This window comes from Pavona decussata, unplaced genomic scaffold, assembly GCF_977016875.1.
Source record: "Pavona decussata unplaced genomic scaffold, jaPavDecu1.1 SCAFFOLD_53, whole genome shotgun sequence".
In the NCBI taxonomy this organism is placed as follows: Eukaryota; Metazoa; Cnidaria; class Anthozoa; order Scleractinia; family Agariciidae; genus Pavona; species Pavona decussata.
In genome coordinates this window covers 3,002,579-3,021,200 of record NW_028145475.1, presented here as the reverse complement: position 1 = coordinate 3,021,200, position 18,622 = coordinate 3,002,579, and the positions used below count along the sequence as shown (strand labels likewise).

The window sequence follows — 18,622 nt, the reverse complement described above, 5'->3', positions numbered from 1 at the left end:
AGCAACTCAGCCCAGATGACATGACAAAGAACTGTGTAAGAATTTGCATGTGTTGGTACCAACATAAGAGAAAACATAATCCATTCAGCTGAAGCGCGTTTTCGATAATGCCCCGTCCAAATAAAAAGTTTTACATGTTGAGTCACTCCAAAAACGACAACCCATAACACCGTTTCACCGCCTTTTATTTAAATAAGACCTGTAAATATTGAGAAATATGACGACAGAGGTTTGTAAATAAAACCGGACAAACAGTACATGGCGGTGACAAAAATTTTACATCTCAAATTCGCCTTCATCGGCACCATTCACATTTCGTCTTCCTATTAGCATCTTTTAACACTGAAAGACTAACATAATTTCCCGGAAGACCCAAACATAGGCCACAAGCGCTCACTTGCCCTTCTTGTTCATGAACAGTCGCAGCGAGACGAACACACGAACGCGCGTGAAAACTTGCTGTAACGCGGAAATCCTCACTCGCGCAACACGTTTCCGCGCGGCAAGCAAACTCTCCACGCTCTCGCGTGTTGTTTTCACTTGAATATCCCCGAGCAGAAAAAGATACTGTTTGTAGCCTACCCAAAGATCAACTGTTTAAATTCCTTTAAACTTGTCTCATTACTAACCTAATCACATATTTCTTTACATTGCTCAACTATACAAATTCAAAGTACAATAATCCCCTTATATGGGTGCTTACCATTTACGCAAACCACTCGGATGGAAATTTTCGGCATAAATACGAAATGATTTAGCTTGTCTTAACAGAAGATGGATAACATGCAAAATGTATGAAAATCAGCTGTAAATCCCAAAAGGAGTAATTAAAATGCATCACTTTGACCAGAAGCCCATAATTTCAGAAGTGCTCCAAATGGAATGATGCGTACCATTTGATTTTCCAACTGGAATTTCCGGGTTTTCCAAGTAAATGGTAAGCATCCCTACCACTTTCCCTCCTTAAAGAAAATAAATATATTTCTTTTAGGGTGCGTTCGATTGACCCTATTCCGGAATAGGAATACATATAACGATGACAAGAAATCCCTCATAAGAGGAGGTTAGGAGTTACTGGAGTATGAAACGGCTCTTAAATTATCATGTGTCAGCGAAAGTTTGTCGTAATGTCTTTCCAAATTTCTTAAAAAGAGAAATCTAACAGCTTTTCCGCTTATTGTTATTCCGGAATACGGTCAATCGAACGCAACCTTAGTACTGACTCAGTTCATTTTTAAGCTGAAGGATTAGACTTCATTAGAATAATGTCTGCTTCTACCATTTCCTTGACAAGCTCCTACAAAGGAAAATAACAGGGAATATTTAAAACATAATCCGATCTGCCATGCACTCCTGTGTCAACCCTTATCGTGTCATAATGATAATGTTGATGATAAATGTTAAAGGAGAAGTATCATGGGGGGTTTTATATCATGTTAAAAATGATGAAATAAGACCTTCAATCAGCTGCCAAATAATTCTAGAACAACGAGAGGAAAGAAACCAACTCAATTCTGAAAAGGAACAACTCGTGATCTGTTCTCGCGCATTTTGGAATTAAAAATGCGAGAACTTGAAAAACATTAGCCTAACATTTTTCAAGATTCAATCCATACCTGCCTACTCTGTCTCTGGCCAGAGGCACTAATCGACAGTTTTATTGCACTGGAGTGATTATCATTTCAGACATTAGAGAGAAGGGTATTACTGTATCGCATCATAAACTCACAAATTAAGTACATACCTCAAACGATACTTTTGGTTTCCATCCTAGAAGTCTGTGGGCTTTATCTGCACAGCCCTGGAGATAATCCTGATAAAGGATGAATAAATACATGTAATTACCACATAATGATATTAGTTAATGTCGTACAGATCTCCTTTGAAAATATTATATATATATTGTTGTCGAGGTGGATAGTACTGACTATTTACCGAGTCACAAAGCAGCAAGGCAAATATCTACCAGTACCACTATTCACCGACACTAAGGTGACCAATGGATAGGCATTTATTTCTGAACATTTTTGAAACCTCGCGCGCTAAATTCATGACAATGACGAGAGGTGAATAGCAAGTACATATACTATCCCGAATTTGAGCGAAATAGATCAGCACTTTATGTAAGTGTCGATGTATTAAGCGAGGAGCACTAATCAGGGACACTCTCCAGAGCGAATTGGAAAATGGAAATGTTGGCATTTGAAGAGAGGAGAAAACCGGAGTACCCGGAGGAAAACCTTTCGGAGCAAGGACAAGAACCAACAACAAACTCAACCCTCATATGATGCCAAGTCCGGGAATCGAACCCGCGGGACACATTAATGGGAGGCGAGTGTTCTTACCACTGCACCATCCCTGCTCCCCAGGTATAAACTGTATGCTGTAAAAACCCCGCAATAAGTTGCACGTCTTAACTAGAAATTTTCATTTGAAATTGATGGTGCAGGCACACAAGTGAAGCTTACCTGAAAGAACATGTAGAAAGGGTTTGAAAAACAACTTTACACGATACAATCCGACGTTGTTCTTATGATTGCCATATGAGGTGAATGCGAAGTGTAAGTGGAGGCTTTGGCACAAGTGTGGTATTGAACCATAAGCACCATCTTTTTTTTGTGCAACGTCTTCTGCCAAAGGAGCGTCTGGGAAAGTCAGCTTATAAAAATTTGGCATTTTCTATTTCTCGTACACGCAGCAAAAACTATAACTGCATAGATAACTGCGAGAATCTTATATAATTTTTTACGTGTTTCATATATATTCATATTCATTTATTCTTCACGGGTATATTATGTCTCAGGACATGACCAGCTCCCAGTTGGCTTGAAAGCTCAGTTGGTAGAGCACTGCACCGGCATCGCAGAGGTCATGGGTTCAAATCCCGTTCAAGCCTAAATTTTTTTCAGGTTTTTTCGCAACACTGATGTCTGGCTGCGAAGATAACTGCCAGAATCTTTTCTTCTACATAATCTGCAGTACATATACATGTTTCAAAAAACTAAACTCACCACTTCCGTTGGCCTATAGAACTTACGGTCCACGGCTACAAGCTCCTTGCCAGTACTTTCATCTTTACCAACTTCTTTCTCGCCTTTTCCTTCCCATCTGTGAGACAAGTATGTAAAAACAATGTTGAATTTTTTTTCTGTTTCTTAATGTACATGTAGTATTTATACACTGTGAAGAGGAGCCTTACATGAATGGATATGTCTGCTATTTTAAAGCGACCAGAATTCCAGCATTGGAAGCATTGAAATGTTTCAAGCATAAACTAAGAGTTGCGTGCGCAGTTCAACCAACCAACCAACCAACCAACCATCAATCAATCCACCAATCAATCAATCAACCAACCAACCAATCATCAATCAATCCATCAATCAATCAATCAATCAATCAATCAATCTATCAATCAATCACGCTCTTTATAAATAAAAAAAACAGACGTAATGGATTACAAAAAAGAAACGAACAGACTAAGAAACCAACATTAAGAAAAGTACATAAGCAAAAAGGTAAGACTAACTGACAACAAATGCTAAGAGTCAAAGGTTAAGTGTCACAGGGATTTTGAACTTTTTTATGAAATTAGCGCAGCAGTACCTCGACGTAGTTACAAAATAATTCTCAAACATCGACACAAAAAAGAAATCCACCGAACTCTTGAAACGACGAACTCACGATCTGTTCTACCGCATTTTGGAGTCGAAAATGCGAGAACTTAAAAACAGTTAGTCTTGCTTTTATTAAGTTGCGACCCATTCCAACCCAGTCCATATCACTCCTCCATTTTAGGTTTCTGGTAATAAAAAAGCGTTTGGAGATTTTTGAAATGATATCAAACCCTTGTGATACTTTGCCTTGAAAAGGACAGTGACTAGGATTATATGCCAAAAAGTTTTGACAAGTAGTCTAAGCTGGTTGCAAGGACGTGCATTTCATAGTAGGGTACGCACACATTAGGAGTTTATTACAATTAAATCTTTCTGACTGGAACAAGTTACTCATACATAACTGGATTAATCTTGTTGCCCAAAACATAAAAAAATATGTGCATTTTCAATGAATTTCCTTTACAAGTGTACATTGTTAGAAGTCAAGACACCCTTCTGGCTGTGAGTTTGAGAAAACAGGGACCTAGATATAATGCTACTGATTTGTTTTACCACAGAACCTCTACTTAATTAAGCAGAAGGGAATTTATTTTCAGACCTAAATGAAGTAGGGCTTTGTCGTTTGGCTTGAAAGGAAGGGATGATGCAAATGACCCATGAAGTAAGAACTCCAACAAATTTTTCCAAAATTCTACTGCATCACAAACAGAGACATATACATCTCATGGATTGCGTATCTCACCAATGCAACATTCTTTTAACACCTTAGCACAATAACATTTCTACTGATCAAATAAATTAAAAATTTTAATAAGAATACTGCTATTCTCTTCTCACTCACTTTTCACTGGAGCAAAATGCAACAGCCATTTAGATATATAATATAACAATAATACAGGACTGTTCAAGAGTTTAGAAACATATCACTTACTTAATGGTTACACCAATATGTTCAAAAGCTCTCTCAGTAAATTCTCTTACACTGTGAACTTCTCCAGTTCCAATTACAAAGTCTTCTGGCTTATCATGTTGTAAAACAAGCCACATAGCCTGTAATAAAAAGATTTAATACCAAAAAGAAATCAGCCCCTAACGATAATTTAGTGCATATCACATACTAATAATAATAATTTACTAATCATTTTTATTAGCTCTCAGCTTCATGGTTCCAATGATTAATTCCCATGGTTTTATAAGGTTTCTTACTCCAATTCTAAGGACTTTCTCTGAATTTTAGGAGTTTCTCCATAAACTTTTAGGGCTCTTTTAGTTTTCCTTTCAGGCCTTCTACATATTTATATCTTTCATCCGGCATATACCTTACTTTCACTCTCATATTAAACATGGCTTGTGTTTTTATGGGTCTGTTACAAACTTCTTAAATGCCCAGCCCCCAGTTGGATTGATAGTATTGCACTGGTATCACACACAGCATGGGTTTGAATACCTTGAAAGCCCGAATTTCAGGCTTTCTTTTTGCAACTGCTCAAATTGGGTACATGCAGTGTAACAGCGACGGTCCTCTGTATATTAGAATGTTTCATCCACAGTTCAAATTTACAATATTAATTAATTTTAACTAATTTTTAAAAATTACTTTTCAGCCTGCTTCTCATACATGTAGTAAGTTTCTATTTTTAATGGCCACAATGTAAACTACTGGGTCAAAGCAACTATTGTGTTTAAGCCCATTATGTTAGGTTAGGTAAGGTTAGGTTAAATTATGCTTTGTATATTCACTTAAACCATAAACACAGTCCAACAACTATTAAGTGCAACCACCATCAGAGAAACTGATTGCAAAAGTTGTTTTTGGCACTGGAAAAAAAATGACATTATAATTACAAAGTGGTGAACTAACAGGATGGTACTTAGGCATGGTTCCACTGTAATGTGTAGTTCCAGAAAATCTCCATACTCACCCCAACCCTCCCCCCAGGAAAGAACCCATCTCTTCTCTGGATTCCAATACAGTCAACTCTCTCGTAAGCGACCACCCTTGGTGCACGACAAAGTGGTCGCTTACGGGAGGTGGTCGCTTACGGGAAAGATCAACAAAATAAGCGCAATTTTACCTTAGCAGCTAAATTAGGCAAATAGAAACTAATTTATTTGATTTTTTCACATTTATTTATTCTTCTGATGAAACTTTGTATAAGATTTCAGAACAGATCTGTCTCGTTTACCTACAGATCTAATTATAGCCATCTTCTCTGTCTGTAAACTGTTATTATCTGTCAGCAGTCCGGGGTAGCGTCATTAAAAATTGACCTTTTGTCACTTCTAAGTAATGATTAACTAACGATCATACGTGATTATGTTGGGTGGTCGCTTACCAGAAACAGAAAACAAAAGAATAAGTGTAATTTCTGGCTTAAAAAGTGGTCGCGGTCTCTTAAGAAATTGAGTGGTGGTCGCTTACAAGAGAGCTCTTGAAACAGTATTTAACTGAGAAACAAAACGGTTGTTTACAAAGTGGTCACTTACGGGAGGTGGTCGCTTACGAGAAGTGGTCGCTATGAGAGAGTTGACTGTATCTTCCTTAGGGAGGAGGGGGAATGGAGATTCTCAACTTTTGCTACAGAGCAACTGTTACCTCAACATAGTCCCTGGCATGTCCCCAGTCTCTTTTAGAATCCAGGTTTCCAAGCTTTAACTGATTTCAAAGGGTGAGACATAAAAAAAGAAAGATTGGCATTTATCCATCTATTGATAAGATTGCAATAATTAATCAATAATTGAAGCATCATACTTAACATCAAATAAGTTGGAAGGCTACTAAATCTCGAATTAAGATTGCAAATGTGAAATTAGTAAAACTAGTCCTCAGTGTATTATTAATGTGCAAGGCACATGACAGGATCATGAATAACTAATACAAAACTTAAGTACAAGACAACCTTTCATGAAATCAATCCAAGAGTTCTTGTGGCCTTGAGTTCATTTCCTAAAGTTGTCATCAAATTATGATCGGTGTATTTAAGCCACTCTTTCCAGAAGTATTCAAATTAATTATTAGAACACCCACTTTTGTGAAACATTTCACACTGTAGGGTTAAAATTAATAAAATCATAATCATATAAATTGAGCTCTAACCATATCCTGAAGTCCTAAGTGAATTTTAGCCACTGCTCTTGTGATCTTTCTTGTAACAAATGTTTCACCTGAAACAAAAAACATAATTTATTAACACTACATGTAATTTAAGCCCCAACAATATATCAATATATCAGCAAGCTTATTCTTCTCTCTGTACTCCATAGATTTTTTATTGTACTTATTGGGAGAATTTGTTTACACATCATAAACTAAGGCATTTCATTTTTGGTCATTATGATCTTTACAGCACAGCTGTAAAATTAATGGTTTGCACCGAGGAGTCATGTCATAAGTACATAAATTATGATCATCTGGGTGAGTGTAGTCCTGAGAAGGACTGTTTGAGATGACATATAAACAATAGCCTCCATTTGGCGCAAAAATATGCTCAGATATTTGTCCGTAGACATTATCTGTTCCGAGAAGCAAACAGTTTTCCGAGAGCGAAGCTCGAGGAAAACTGTGAGCTTCGAGGAGCAGATAATGTCCAAGGACAAATATCTGAGCATATTTTTAAAGCCAAATGGGGGCTATTGTGGTTATTATCCTTCAAATATTTTTCGCAACATGTAGCAACGAGCATGAGTATTTGAACAAAGTCAAAAACGTTTAGAGCGTATGCTGTTTTCTGATACTGCTTTATCAACTAGCAGGTTTATCTCTCTTTGTGTCACAAAAGCAAACCGTTCCCCCATCTTGACATTAATTTTAATTGTAAACAAGATGCGCCTTGAAGTTTTTGAAATTGGGGAATATCACTGGGGAATATCATCAGATATTCCCCAGTTTTAGCTGGGGTATATTCGGTCACGTGAGGCGTTTAGACCAATCGCGTGCAAGCAAAAATATTTGATGGATTATAATGACTAATATCTTGACAACCTGAGCAGAGGTCATCATCAGAGTCAAGTAAACTGTAGAACATAGGGACAAAAATGTTGTTAAGAGAGTGAAATAAAGTCAGCTATGATTTTATGAAAACCAGCAGCAGCTCAATACATTTAGCCAGCAATGGGGTTCTGTTCTCTAAAATTTTCTGTGACTTAATAATTCAGCGAGAGAAAGAATCTGAACAGGTCAAACTGTGTAAGTGACCTACAATATCCCTTTTGAACAACAGAAAACAATCTAAGAAAACAGAAAATGACATTTGAAAGGTGCCCCTGAAATGACTGTACCTCTACGTGGACTCTCGTGATTGAAGAGGATTCCATTGCAGGCAAACATATTGTAAGCTTCTCTGTAGTTTACAACAATCCAGTAAGCATACAACTTTGCAGCACCTGACAGAAAAAAAATAAGTGAACATTTAGTGTTAAGGGGGACTAACTTAACTAAACAATAAGTCAGAGTTGTTGATAAGGAATTTTTAAGGATAAAGTATTTTGTAATACAGTACTTGATTTATTGCAGTGTTTTGTTTTTGTTGTTGTTATTGTTGTTGTTGTTTTTTTTTTTCAATTTTTCACACAAGTATGCTGTTTGAATCTTTTTCTGTCCTGATTACATGGCTTGCCAAAATATTAATGCGGTTGTGACTTGAAAATCTTGAAACCCTTTTAAATAGAAAAAGATAGTCCAAACAACTTCTCTGTGGAAGTAAGAGTATTCAAGATATGACGATTGGGAACTTTCCATAGCAACATTATTGTACCGGTAGTTAAATTACTCCCCCCTTGAAAATATGAACACATTCATACAGTAGCTGATTCACTCAACTTTACAGTGAAAATGAAAATACAAGAGAAAGGAGATGACTCAAACCAACAACAAACGTTTTTTAGAGCAATTTTCTTGGAAATTATACCTTAGTTATTAATATAGAATAAAAAATTATATTATTATGAAAGGGATTTCGTAGGGTTTTGGCATCCCTTAAATTATTTATTATAAGTTCATTACGTGTCTACGACTAAAAACTTTGAAAGAGCAAGTTAGAATTATTTTCAACACAGTAACATTAATTACTGGTTCAGACAAAAATTCTTACCATATGGCGACCTGGGATAAAAAGGAGTTGTTTCTTTTTGAGGAATCTCTTGAACTTTTCCAAACATTTCACTGGTAGATGCCTATATACAAAAATGATATCATATATTTAAAATTTGTCATGTCATTCACCTCATATTTACGGTGTATTCTGCCAGATTGATTGACAGGATAATTGTTTATTATTTAACATACTGACAACAAAGCACAGTTTTATTGCAGAAAAGTTGAAGATACACTGGAGTCTTTATTTGTTACATTCTTCTCCCTGACAGAAAAAATTGCAACATGTGCATATTGTGCACAGAATATCTCTTGTGTACAGACAATGACTATTTAATGCACATTACCATAATCAAAGGCTCCTGTGAGCCAACTCGTGAATGCAGATGACACATAGTAATTGCAATTTAGACGGCTACGGAAACTTCCTCAAAAGCTAAAAGAAATTATATCTTTGTCCGATTATGTAACGAAAAATGACCATTCTTGTACTATTAAAATGATTGTCAAATTATTCTGTACAGATTGAATAAGCTGATTATTCTGATGCGCCGATTAAAAAATATCACGTGTTTTTTTTATTCAAAGTTTATAGGAGCACGCCATGTGCAGCTACGTCATGCAAGTCCGCGGCTACTGGATTTCGCGATCGGGCTAGTGGATTCTAACCATCACTTGCCCGATGGGCAAGTGAAGTTTTTTTGGGAATTAAAATTACAAAATTACTGTAGGGCAAGCCGATCTCACAAAGGGAAATATGTTCAACAAAGTATCGCATTACGATTCATGCCCGACATAAATGCGTGAAATTTTTCCTTTGGAGTTCAGTCCACGCAATCCTCAAGTAAAAATAATGAACTATGACAAGCTCTTGCTAAATAAGAATTATTTATTGACCGCGTCCTTTTGCTTTCCCATAAATTACCAGTTGTAAATTTCGAAAATGAAACATTTTTTCCCTTTGAAACCTCTATGAAAGCTGACAAGATCTTAAAAGTGTTCATTTCACCAGAAATTTGCATAATTTTGTTTACGACGTCAATGATGCATGACATGGCACGTTCCGCTTTCGCGTGAAAACTGACAAATTAAATTATTTTTTAATTAAATTATTTTTAAATTAAATTATTTTTAATTCTTGAAAGAAACCGCACTTCGTACAAAAAAACGAAAAAATCCTATAACTTTGCTCAGATTCAACGAAAAATCCCCATTCTTACACTAAAATGATTGTCAAATTATTCTCTACAGAATGAATGAGAGAATTCTGACGCGTCGTGAAACAAATTTTCACGTTTTTTTTTTTTCACTAATTGAGTTTACGACCCCCGACTTTCTGAAAAACTGAAAAAACCTGAAACTTTGCTCAGATTGAACGAAAAATCGCCATTCTTGCACTAAATGATCGTCAAATTATTCTCTACATATTGAATAAGAATTTCCTGATGCGCCATGAACAACAAATGTTCGCGTGTTTTTTTCCACTAATTGAATTTAAAACTCATTCACTGCGCACGCCCGAAAGTTAACGACAAAACCGACTGATCGACTGATCGACTGATCGACTGATCGACCAAGTCGAGAGTCAGCTATCGCTATAACTCGTTCATTGCGCATGCGCGCATATACGAGTTAAAAATTATAACAATGGACAGAGTTGTATTGTACTTGCAATTGAATAGCAAACTGGTATTATAGTGTATTATTAAAAACTGGATCATTGTATGATGCAATTCTAGGGATTTGATTGGTTCAGCAGTCATGGTATATGAGCAATTACACCATGCCCAAGAAATATCGACCTTCTGGTTGTTCTTGCAAAGCGAAATCGATAAATCTAGCAATATTTCCTGATTGTTTTTAATAAAACAATTCTTCCACTTGCACTTGCTGGATATAGGATGATAGATAGCCAACGAGGTACGTAGCGCTGAGTTGGCTATCTATCAGCCCATATCCAATGCACGCTCTTGGAATAATTGTTCATGATACATTTTCTACATCTGTTACCTGATAGAATCGAATATGATTTTCCATTCCACAAGTTTTGATTGCTTCCAGTAGTCTCAATGTTCCAATTGCATCAACATTAGCAGTGTACTCAGCTAGGTCAAATGATACCTGAGGATTTTTAATAATATTATAATAAGCATGGTGCCTTCTTTTGCTGCTGTGAATAGTTTCTGTGCATCTCAGGATGGTCTGAGTAACCAAACATTTTTCAGAGATATGACATGTAATTAAACTTCCATGTTTTGAAAAATTCCCATACATTGTTATTGTAGTTTGAGCTCTTTAATAGAATTATTATTATCCCTGAAAAATGAGTGGCTAGCATCAATTTTCTTTTTGGATATCAATATCGTAGCTCTTGCTCAGATCTGTGTTTCCTGCATAGTCATATACTATGCAGAAATACCTCTGAATTAAGAGGCACCATCCTTCTTATGATCGTCATTCCCCATCATTGACATTGCCACCTATAGACTTGATCTTCACCTTACAATAATCGTAAGCTTTATTGAAAAAGTGACGATAATATTATACATGTTGTAGGATCTATTCGTACTTTGCAAGCATTGTGGGCCTGCTTCTTTCCCATAATTCTCCAGCAGCGATTTTTTTTTTTACTTGCCATGTGCTCTATCAGAAAGTTTACATCAGAGGTTATATCCATCGGTGCATTTTGTTTCTTTTACCAGGAATCTCTTACTGTATGAGGTAACCAGCTTGTATTTTTGTTTATTTGCATTTATTTCGTTTCGGTATCACTTTAGTTTCCGCTATTTTCGTTTTTATTTTAGAACCGCGCGCTTGTGTATGTTTATAAACTCGTGTCTATCTCATCAGTAAAGGATTAAATCTTCAATAAGCTAATTGGAGCTTATACACATGTATATTTACCACATTGACATCCTTAGTCAATAATTATTAAGAATTACCTTTACATGACTTTGTGCACCTAAATTGTAAACCTCATCTGGTTTAACCTAATTAAGAAAAAAAAATTCAGATATACTGTAAGTGACTGTTTTGAAAGACTTGCTATACAGTTTACAATCAGCTGGGATAAACAGGGTATATCTACAGATGAGGTAAATTTCTAAAGTTATGGTGGCCAAATTAACCTTGACACTGTTGACATAACCAAACATTAAATGTTTTTTGTTTCCACTTCCAACCGACATGGCACCACAGTTTATTTAGAAACTAACTCCCTTAAAATACTCATTGATTGATACTTCCTTGAGGCTTGACTCAGCAGCATTGAGTGATTGTGCCTATTAGTTGATATAGAATAATTAATGATCCTCTTTACAAGTTAATTATATGTATAACTAACCTGGGTGATGATTTTTGTCAGACATGTACTGTCAGTAAGGTCCCCATAATGTAATTTCATGGCTATAAATAAAGAAAAAAATTATTTGATTAAACTCTCAGTGAACATTTTATGCTTTATAGTTCACTAGGAGACTTCTTTCTACTCAGAAGGAATTAACTCACTCGATTCCAGAAGGGATGGCAGAAGCATGACTTTGTTTCCGACATCATACCCGACCTGTACTTGTAAACATGTAATTCAGGATTTACTGAAGCCACATAACAATTCTCCTCATAACTTCTCACAGGATTGAGCAGCTGAAGCACAGTGTCTGAACAAGGCCTTATTGACTTATGTATAAAATCAATGGCATTTAACCTTTCATATAAACACACCCAAAAGACCTTTCAACTGTTCACTTTCCCTCTCTTCCACCCAAGACATTTAAACCCACAAATTTCCTTTGAACTTCCCCATCACTTTAAACCTGAAAGCACCATCAAATCTTAGAAGATTTTACAGACCTACCTCCCATTTTATGTGATGTGACATCAGCATATAAATGAGAAATTCTGCCCGTGTTGAAAGAACTTGATCGTCTGATGATACCATGAACCTGGGAAGGTAAACCAATAAAGTAAATAAAGGCAACAACAATAATTCCATCTACTTCTTCTTGAAGAGTGCATGAAACTGAGTTTTCAAACTTCTTTTGGTCATTTTCATTAATTATTAATTAGAACAGTCTGACAAGCCAGTTTCCATAGCATGAATCAATACTACTATAGTCTTTTAAAGGATTAAACTACTTTTCAACATTGCCATGAATACATATCTGTGCAGTACAATGAGCCTATTAGTGATCAGATGAAAAGATAAAAGTGGACTGCATGGGTGGGAGTCACAACTCGTTGGTTGATCAAGAACATGTGTGATGGCACAAGAAGACAACAAAATGGAAATTAAAATTTTGTGCAAATAAAATAGTAATTCCGTTCCAACTGGAGTACCTCCAAAGGTCGTCCATTTTCCTTTTGATCAGCATGTACCATTTGTAAATCAACCGGTTGAACCAAAAATTTTGGCTACATGGAAAGCTCAGACCCAGGGACCCATTTCTTAAAGGTCCCAATGGCTGAATTACTAGGCTATTTGCAAAGTGTTTCAATTCATAACTTTATGAATCACCTTTGGTTATAATTAGGTGGCTTAAAATTACCACAAATCAATAAAATCATCTCTAAGAAAATTTTACTTATCAGGCCAAGTAAGATATCTGACTTTCTAGAAATAAGCTCCAAGGCCCAGTTGTTCAAAGCCTGATTAAGCTAATCCTGGATTAACAACAACTTTGGTTCGAGTTTAATTACAAAACAAAGATTTTTGAAAAAATATTTTTGTCCTTCAGTTTTGACGTTGACTTTTCTTTACCACTAGCTTATTTCATGAATCACACATTTTCTTTTGTTATTCAACATCCTTTATTTAACTTACATACTTCATGAATATTAAACTAACTGAAACGAGGGATTTATACAGATAAATCCCTCATTTACATTAGCAGTACTGCGAGAAACGCACACATCAGGTTGCTTCTATTGTTCTCCGTTTCTCACCTAAGTGTGACGGTACTAATTAGCCGGCGTTTGTCCCCTTGAACAAAGGAATAATTTCATGAAATAAGTCAGATAAATACCTCGAACGTCGGTATTAATCCACATACATCCCTCGGGCTGTAATACCTCCGTTCTCGGTATTTATCTCTTACTTAACATTAGAGTTTAAAAACAATTTTAACGAGTGAGCAGAAAACCTCGGTTAAGTTTTAATTGCGGATTAACGTTAATCGGCTTTTGAACAGCCAGCCCCAGGACTGAAAATAGGTGGCAAAAGGGACATTTTTAGTCTTCAGTAGGGACAAGAAATTATGGGTAACTGAGTGATAAGCCTCTGACAACATTTCAAGAGAGTGCTAAATATACCTGGCTACATACCTCATAATGTTTCGATAGCAGCAATTCAGCAAGATATGAACCATCCTTGAAAAATAATGAAAAATTTTTTAATGTGTAATCTGACAGTTAAACTCTCTTTACAGGTATGTAAGGGAATTGAGTCAGGTTATATAATTATGTTGTTTTTCAATTTTTTTTTTGTTTTAAAAATGTTCAAACCAGTTTGATTTTTATTTTCCTTTTGTCTCAGGTTATGGTAATGAATACTGAACAAAGGAAAATAAAAGTTAAACTGCTCTGAAAATTTTTAAACCCCCAAAATTAAACTGCAACATGTACATCCATGTTTTCTGAATTGATGTGCTCATCCCTCAACTACCACCAACTTCAATGCTATATGAAAAGAAGAATTTTTGAAGTCAAGGTTTAGAGTATGAAGTTTTGGTACATTTCTGTCAACAGTTGCCGCACCAATCAACACCACCCCCTCCCCAGCACAACCCCACTTTCCAGATATACTCTAGGCATTTTCATTATGTACCATGTCCTGATATTTGCCTGGCAGAAGGGTAGAGAATTGGAACCTTTTGGACTGGCAGAATACACAAATGTTTTTTTCATGATTTGTGGAAATTGTGGAGTTTAAAGACAATGTTACAATCAGCATTTTTTCCTGCAACTTCTCTGGCAATTTTGTTGCACCATTGAGGCAAGTTGCACAAAAACCTGTCTAACAATCTGAAATGTTGCATTCTGTGTTACAAAAAGTAGAATCAAGTTTTAGTCCTTGGAGCGATTGTATGTTATACTAGACAAGACTGTGAGACAATTAATTCCAAGAAAAATTGCCTAGTGTGAGATGGGCCTTAGAGGACAGGATTGAGTCTTTGTTAGGGAATGGCTTAGTCAAAAAGGGCTTCAAAAGAGTTCTTGGACAATATCTTACTTTATCTCTGTCCACAAAGCATGAACAGCAATTGATTGAAGCTGAATATTTGTCCTTGGGGAGGGGCATCTGACACTTAAGGGTTGGAAATTTGAACAGCCTTGTGGCCCAGCAAAGTGACAATTTGACATGCTAGTCTTCAAAAGTCCGATTGCCCAGGACTCTGTTTGTTGCCTGGGGGATTGAAGTTTTGAATTGGTTGCAGAGGAAGGGAATGTTTTTAGGTGTTGATTGTCCTCGCATCAGGGCTGAGTTGCTCGAAGCATGGCTAGCGCTAACCATTGGTTAAGAGGTATTAAAACCTATAGGTTGTTATGGCATTTAACCCGGGTTAGCGCTAACTATGCTTCAAGCAACTGGGCCCAGATGGTTGCAAGGAATAACATGAGTCAGAATTAAACTGTACTAACAGAAAATAAATATTTTACACCTACTGCTATGGCTCGAACAGTTATTAGGCAGGGGTAGGTTGGTTTCTAACGTTGAACTACTGCTGTTCCAAACCGAATAACTAAATCCTGGTGTAACTTATCTAACCAAATCAAATGTTTGATTAATCAAATTCTTAAAAAAGAAATGGAGCAATTGAACACAATCAAACATTTGATTTAAGGTTTGATTGAGTTTGATTCATAAGGTTTAATGGCTGGGTTATTTCGCCAAAACAAATCATCAATAATGGACTGAGTGACTAAATATAGGAATCAATCTAATCTGTTTTTTAAAAATAGAATTTAAAAATTCTACATTCTGACAAAAAATAAATCATAAAGTGGAAACACTGGTAAGTTATATTAGTTTCTCTGTCCCATTAATATTGGCTGCTCTCTCGTGCTACAAGAGACTGGCATACTTCAAATATTTGAGCATCTTTTAGATCATTTCATTGTGTTTGGTCAAGTGTGATTTTTTGATTACAGAACCAATCAACATTGCTTCTATTAATAAATAACATCAGGTTATAAATACACAGAAGTGGAGAGCAGCTTCTCGATCTGTCAAACACATCTCATAAAATCACATTTTGTTAACATTGTTTTGTTAATTTTTTGCCGTATATTGTCTATTCACAGAAATACGCTCATCTGTATTGTTGCTAAGGAGTACAGTTTGAGCTTACAGAGGTAATATATCGAGAAAGGAATACTTGAGGGCCTCTATAACCTTAAATGTTTTTCTAATTCGAGCAAAAAAATGTGGTAATAATCCATTATCGATCCCTTTTTAAGGTCCTTTTTTGTTTTCGTTGATTACATAATTAACCAGTTTGCGTCTGAATGGAACTTAAAAATATTGTCTGTTGGCTCAAATTTGCATTCCAGCGGGAACGCTGAGAAAGGCAAGACTGCATCATCAGAACGGTTTTGGTTTTCACAGAATTAATCACTGACACATCACAAAGAACTAAACTTCGTGGTCTGTTCTTGGAAATGAGAATTTAGCGGTAGAAATTTACATAGCACTGTCAGAGATCCTTCATTCAATGGGCGCCATGTTGTAAAATTACCGGCCGATTGATTACTCACTGTATCGGAAAGATCTTTCTCGAATTACGTTACCTGGCCAGTTATTCCTGTTATTAATGCTACCTTCCTTTTATCTGTCCCATTTACTGCCATGCTCTTTCAAAAGTAACGAATTGCCACAAAATAAGACTTCCCAAGGCAAAGTACGGATGCCGGTCAGTGAGACGGCTCAGGTTTCTTCTTAGCGTGACAAAGAGACAGCGTGACGCCACGTGTACTTGGCACTTCCCAACCTAGTTCCCAGCGTCTCTCTTCCTCCCGCCCCCCTGGAGCGAGAGAGGCGGGAAGAAGAGAGACGCTGGGAACTAGGTTGGGCACTTCCAGGCCAAAAGCGAATAATTAGGGACCGATCGTTTATTACGTCCTAGGATGGGAAGGGGGGGGGCGGTGGTTTTCGAGGGGGGATAATTTTTTTAAACGAGCTCTTTTTAGGGGGTAATTTTTTACCTTGTACGAAAAGTGAGGGGGGTAAAATTTTAAGACATACAAAAGTTACCAACTACATGTATTTAGCAATTATTCTTGTCATCAATCATAGAGTAGGTAAAATCGACTAGAAACTTCTCCATATCCGTTATCGCTACTATTCTTCAGAACGACAAAGATCTTGCACGTAATAGGTTGAGTAATGACATAGAGAGGCAAACCGTGTATTCCATCAAGCAGTTTATCTCTGAAGGCTTGTTTATCTGGGCCAAAAAATGACTAAAAGACGAATAGAGATGGTAGGCTTGTTCAAAATCTATTTATCCAAATCCATACATCAAATGCTCCTGTACTGCTCTGAAACCCCGAGCTGCTTTGACCTTCTGTGTACCTTCTTTTGACGACTGAAGAATAGACTTCAGCAATAACAAGACATCGTTATTATCAAGACATTGAAGAGATGATCTATGGTACGTTCCCTTATTTGAATTTAGCCTAACTTCTAATCGTTTCTCTTGCCAGTTCAGATTCAGAGCTAGCGACTTGCGCACATATTTTGGTAGCCTTGTATTGTATACAACGTAACCAAGCGTTGTGCCCAGGACCTTCTCAACAATTTAACCACCAGGCCAACCATAGGGGGGGGGGGGGGGGGGTAAAATTTTCAAACTGTCATTGCAGTGGGGGGTAAATCTTTTGTTTGAAAATTTTTTTGGGGGGGTAAAATTTTCATACACTCGATTTTTTAGAAAACCCCCGCCCCCCCCCCCCCCCCCCACCCCTTAAGACGTAATAAACGATCGGTCCCTTACCTTGTCCAAAGTTCACCCGAAAATTCAACTCGAAGGATATATTTTGGATACTTCTCCTTCTCTACTATTCATTCGGAGTTAAAAAGACAAATACGTTTATACGCTCTCGTGGTTCCCTTGAAAACCATGCAGTAAGGAGGCTCGCAGCAGTTTTTTCTGGGCCCGTTTCTCGACTTACCGGGCCCGATAAGTATATTTTTTTAAAAATGTTTTGTCGCCGATTACACAGTGAATACAGACATGGTACTTAGCCAATGTCTTCATACAGTTACAAGATTTAAAAATTTAGTTTTCAAAGCTAGCAAAAATTGACTTCTGCTAAGAAACATTTATCACCAAAATCACTTATCGGGCCCGGTAAGTTACCGGGACTTTCGAGAAACGGGCTCCTGGACTTTAAAACTACTCAATCTAGATGACTTGCAGGCGAAATAAGAAAAAAAAATCTGTAAGAGGGTTTTAAAGTAAAAAATAAATCAATTTTTATGGGGTGATTTTGTTTATTTCTGCATTGTTTAATAATATCTCTGGAGTTTTAGGCTCAAGAAGCGAAACCGGTGTTAGATAAGAAGGCTGAAGCTTTGTCAAGTTTCAGTCGTTATTTCTCCGAACAAGAGTTTTATTTTGTTTGTTCGGGTCTATTTCACTGCTATTCACGTTTTTTGAATATTTTTGCATGATTCAAAGCACAGCACAGCTTGAGCTTTGGCTGCCTCTCAGTGCCTAAAGAAGACTCGTGGGGGCTAACCTGCAATCAGGCGGTTTTTATTTCTTTATTTATTTTATTATTATTACTTTTTTTTTTGAGGGAAGGAGATGTAGGGAGGGAGGGCATGATCGCAGGTTACGTGGGAGCTAAGGCCATGAACCTAGTTTCATGCGACAAACATCCTGCATACTGCTAGGATTTGAATGTCAATGAGCGG

General features: G+C 36.7%; 1 protein-coding gene across 1 annotated transcript; it reads right to left on the bottom strand.

Moving 5' to 3' along the window:
- Positions 1–169: 169 nt before the first annotated feature.
- LOC146480502 (GDP-mannose 4,6 dehydratase-like) lies at positions 170–16,656 on the bottom strand. Its single transcript, XM_085109683.1, has 14 exons — positions 16,492–16,656; positions 14,026–14,070; positions 12,560–12,647; positions 12,050–12,111; positions 11,649–11,696; positions 10,717–10,827; positions 8,705–8,786; positions 7,893–7,997; positions 6,712–6,779; positions 6,211–6,270; positions 4,546–4,664; positions 3,012–3,108; positions 1,745–1,813; positions 170–1,297 (listed from the first exon to the last, which is right to left on the bottom strand). Exons 1-14 carry the CDS (start codon positions 16,549–16,551, stop codon positions 1,235–1,237), a joined length of 1,077 nt encoding a protein of 358 aa, XP_084965809.1. The 5' UTR covers positions 16,552–16,656; the 3' UTR covers positions 170–1,234.
- Between the last annotated feature and the right edge of the window lie 1,966 nt (positions 16,657–18,622).

Excerpts from the sequence above, each read along its gene's own strand:
- LOC146480502 (XM_085109683.1), bottom strand. The coding sequence starts at position 16,551 with ATGGCAGTAAATGGGACAGATAAAAGGAAGGTAGCATTAATAACAGGA. Across the intron at positions 12,112-12,559 it reads CACATCACATAAAATGGGAG|CCATGAAATTACATTATGGG; the intron begins GTAGGTCTGTAA and ends CTTTATTTATAG. Across the intron at positions 1,814-3,011 it reads TCTATAGGCCAACGGAAGTG|GATTATCTCCAGGGCTGTGC; the intron begins GTGAGTTTAGTT and ends ATCCTTTATCAG.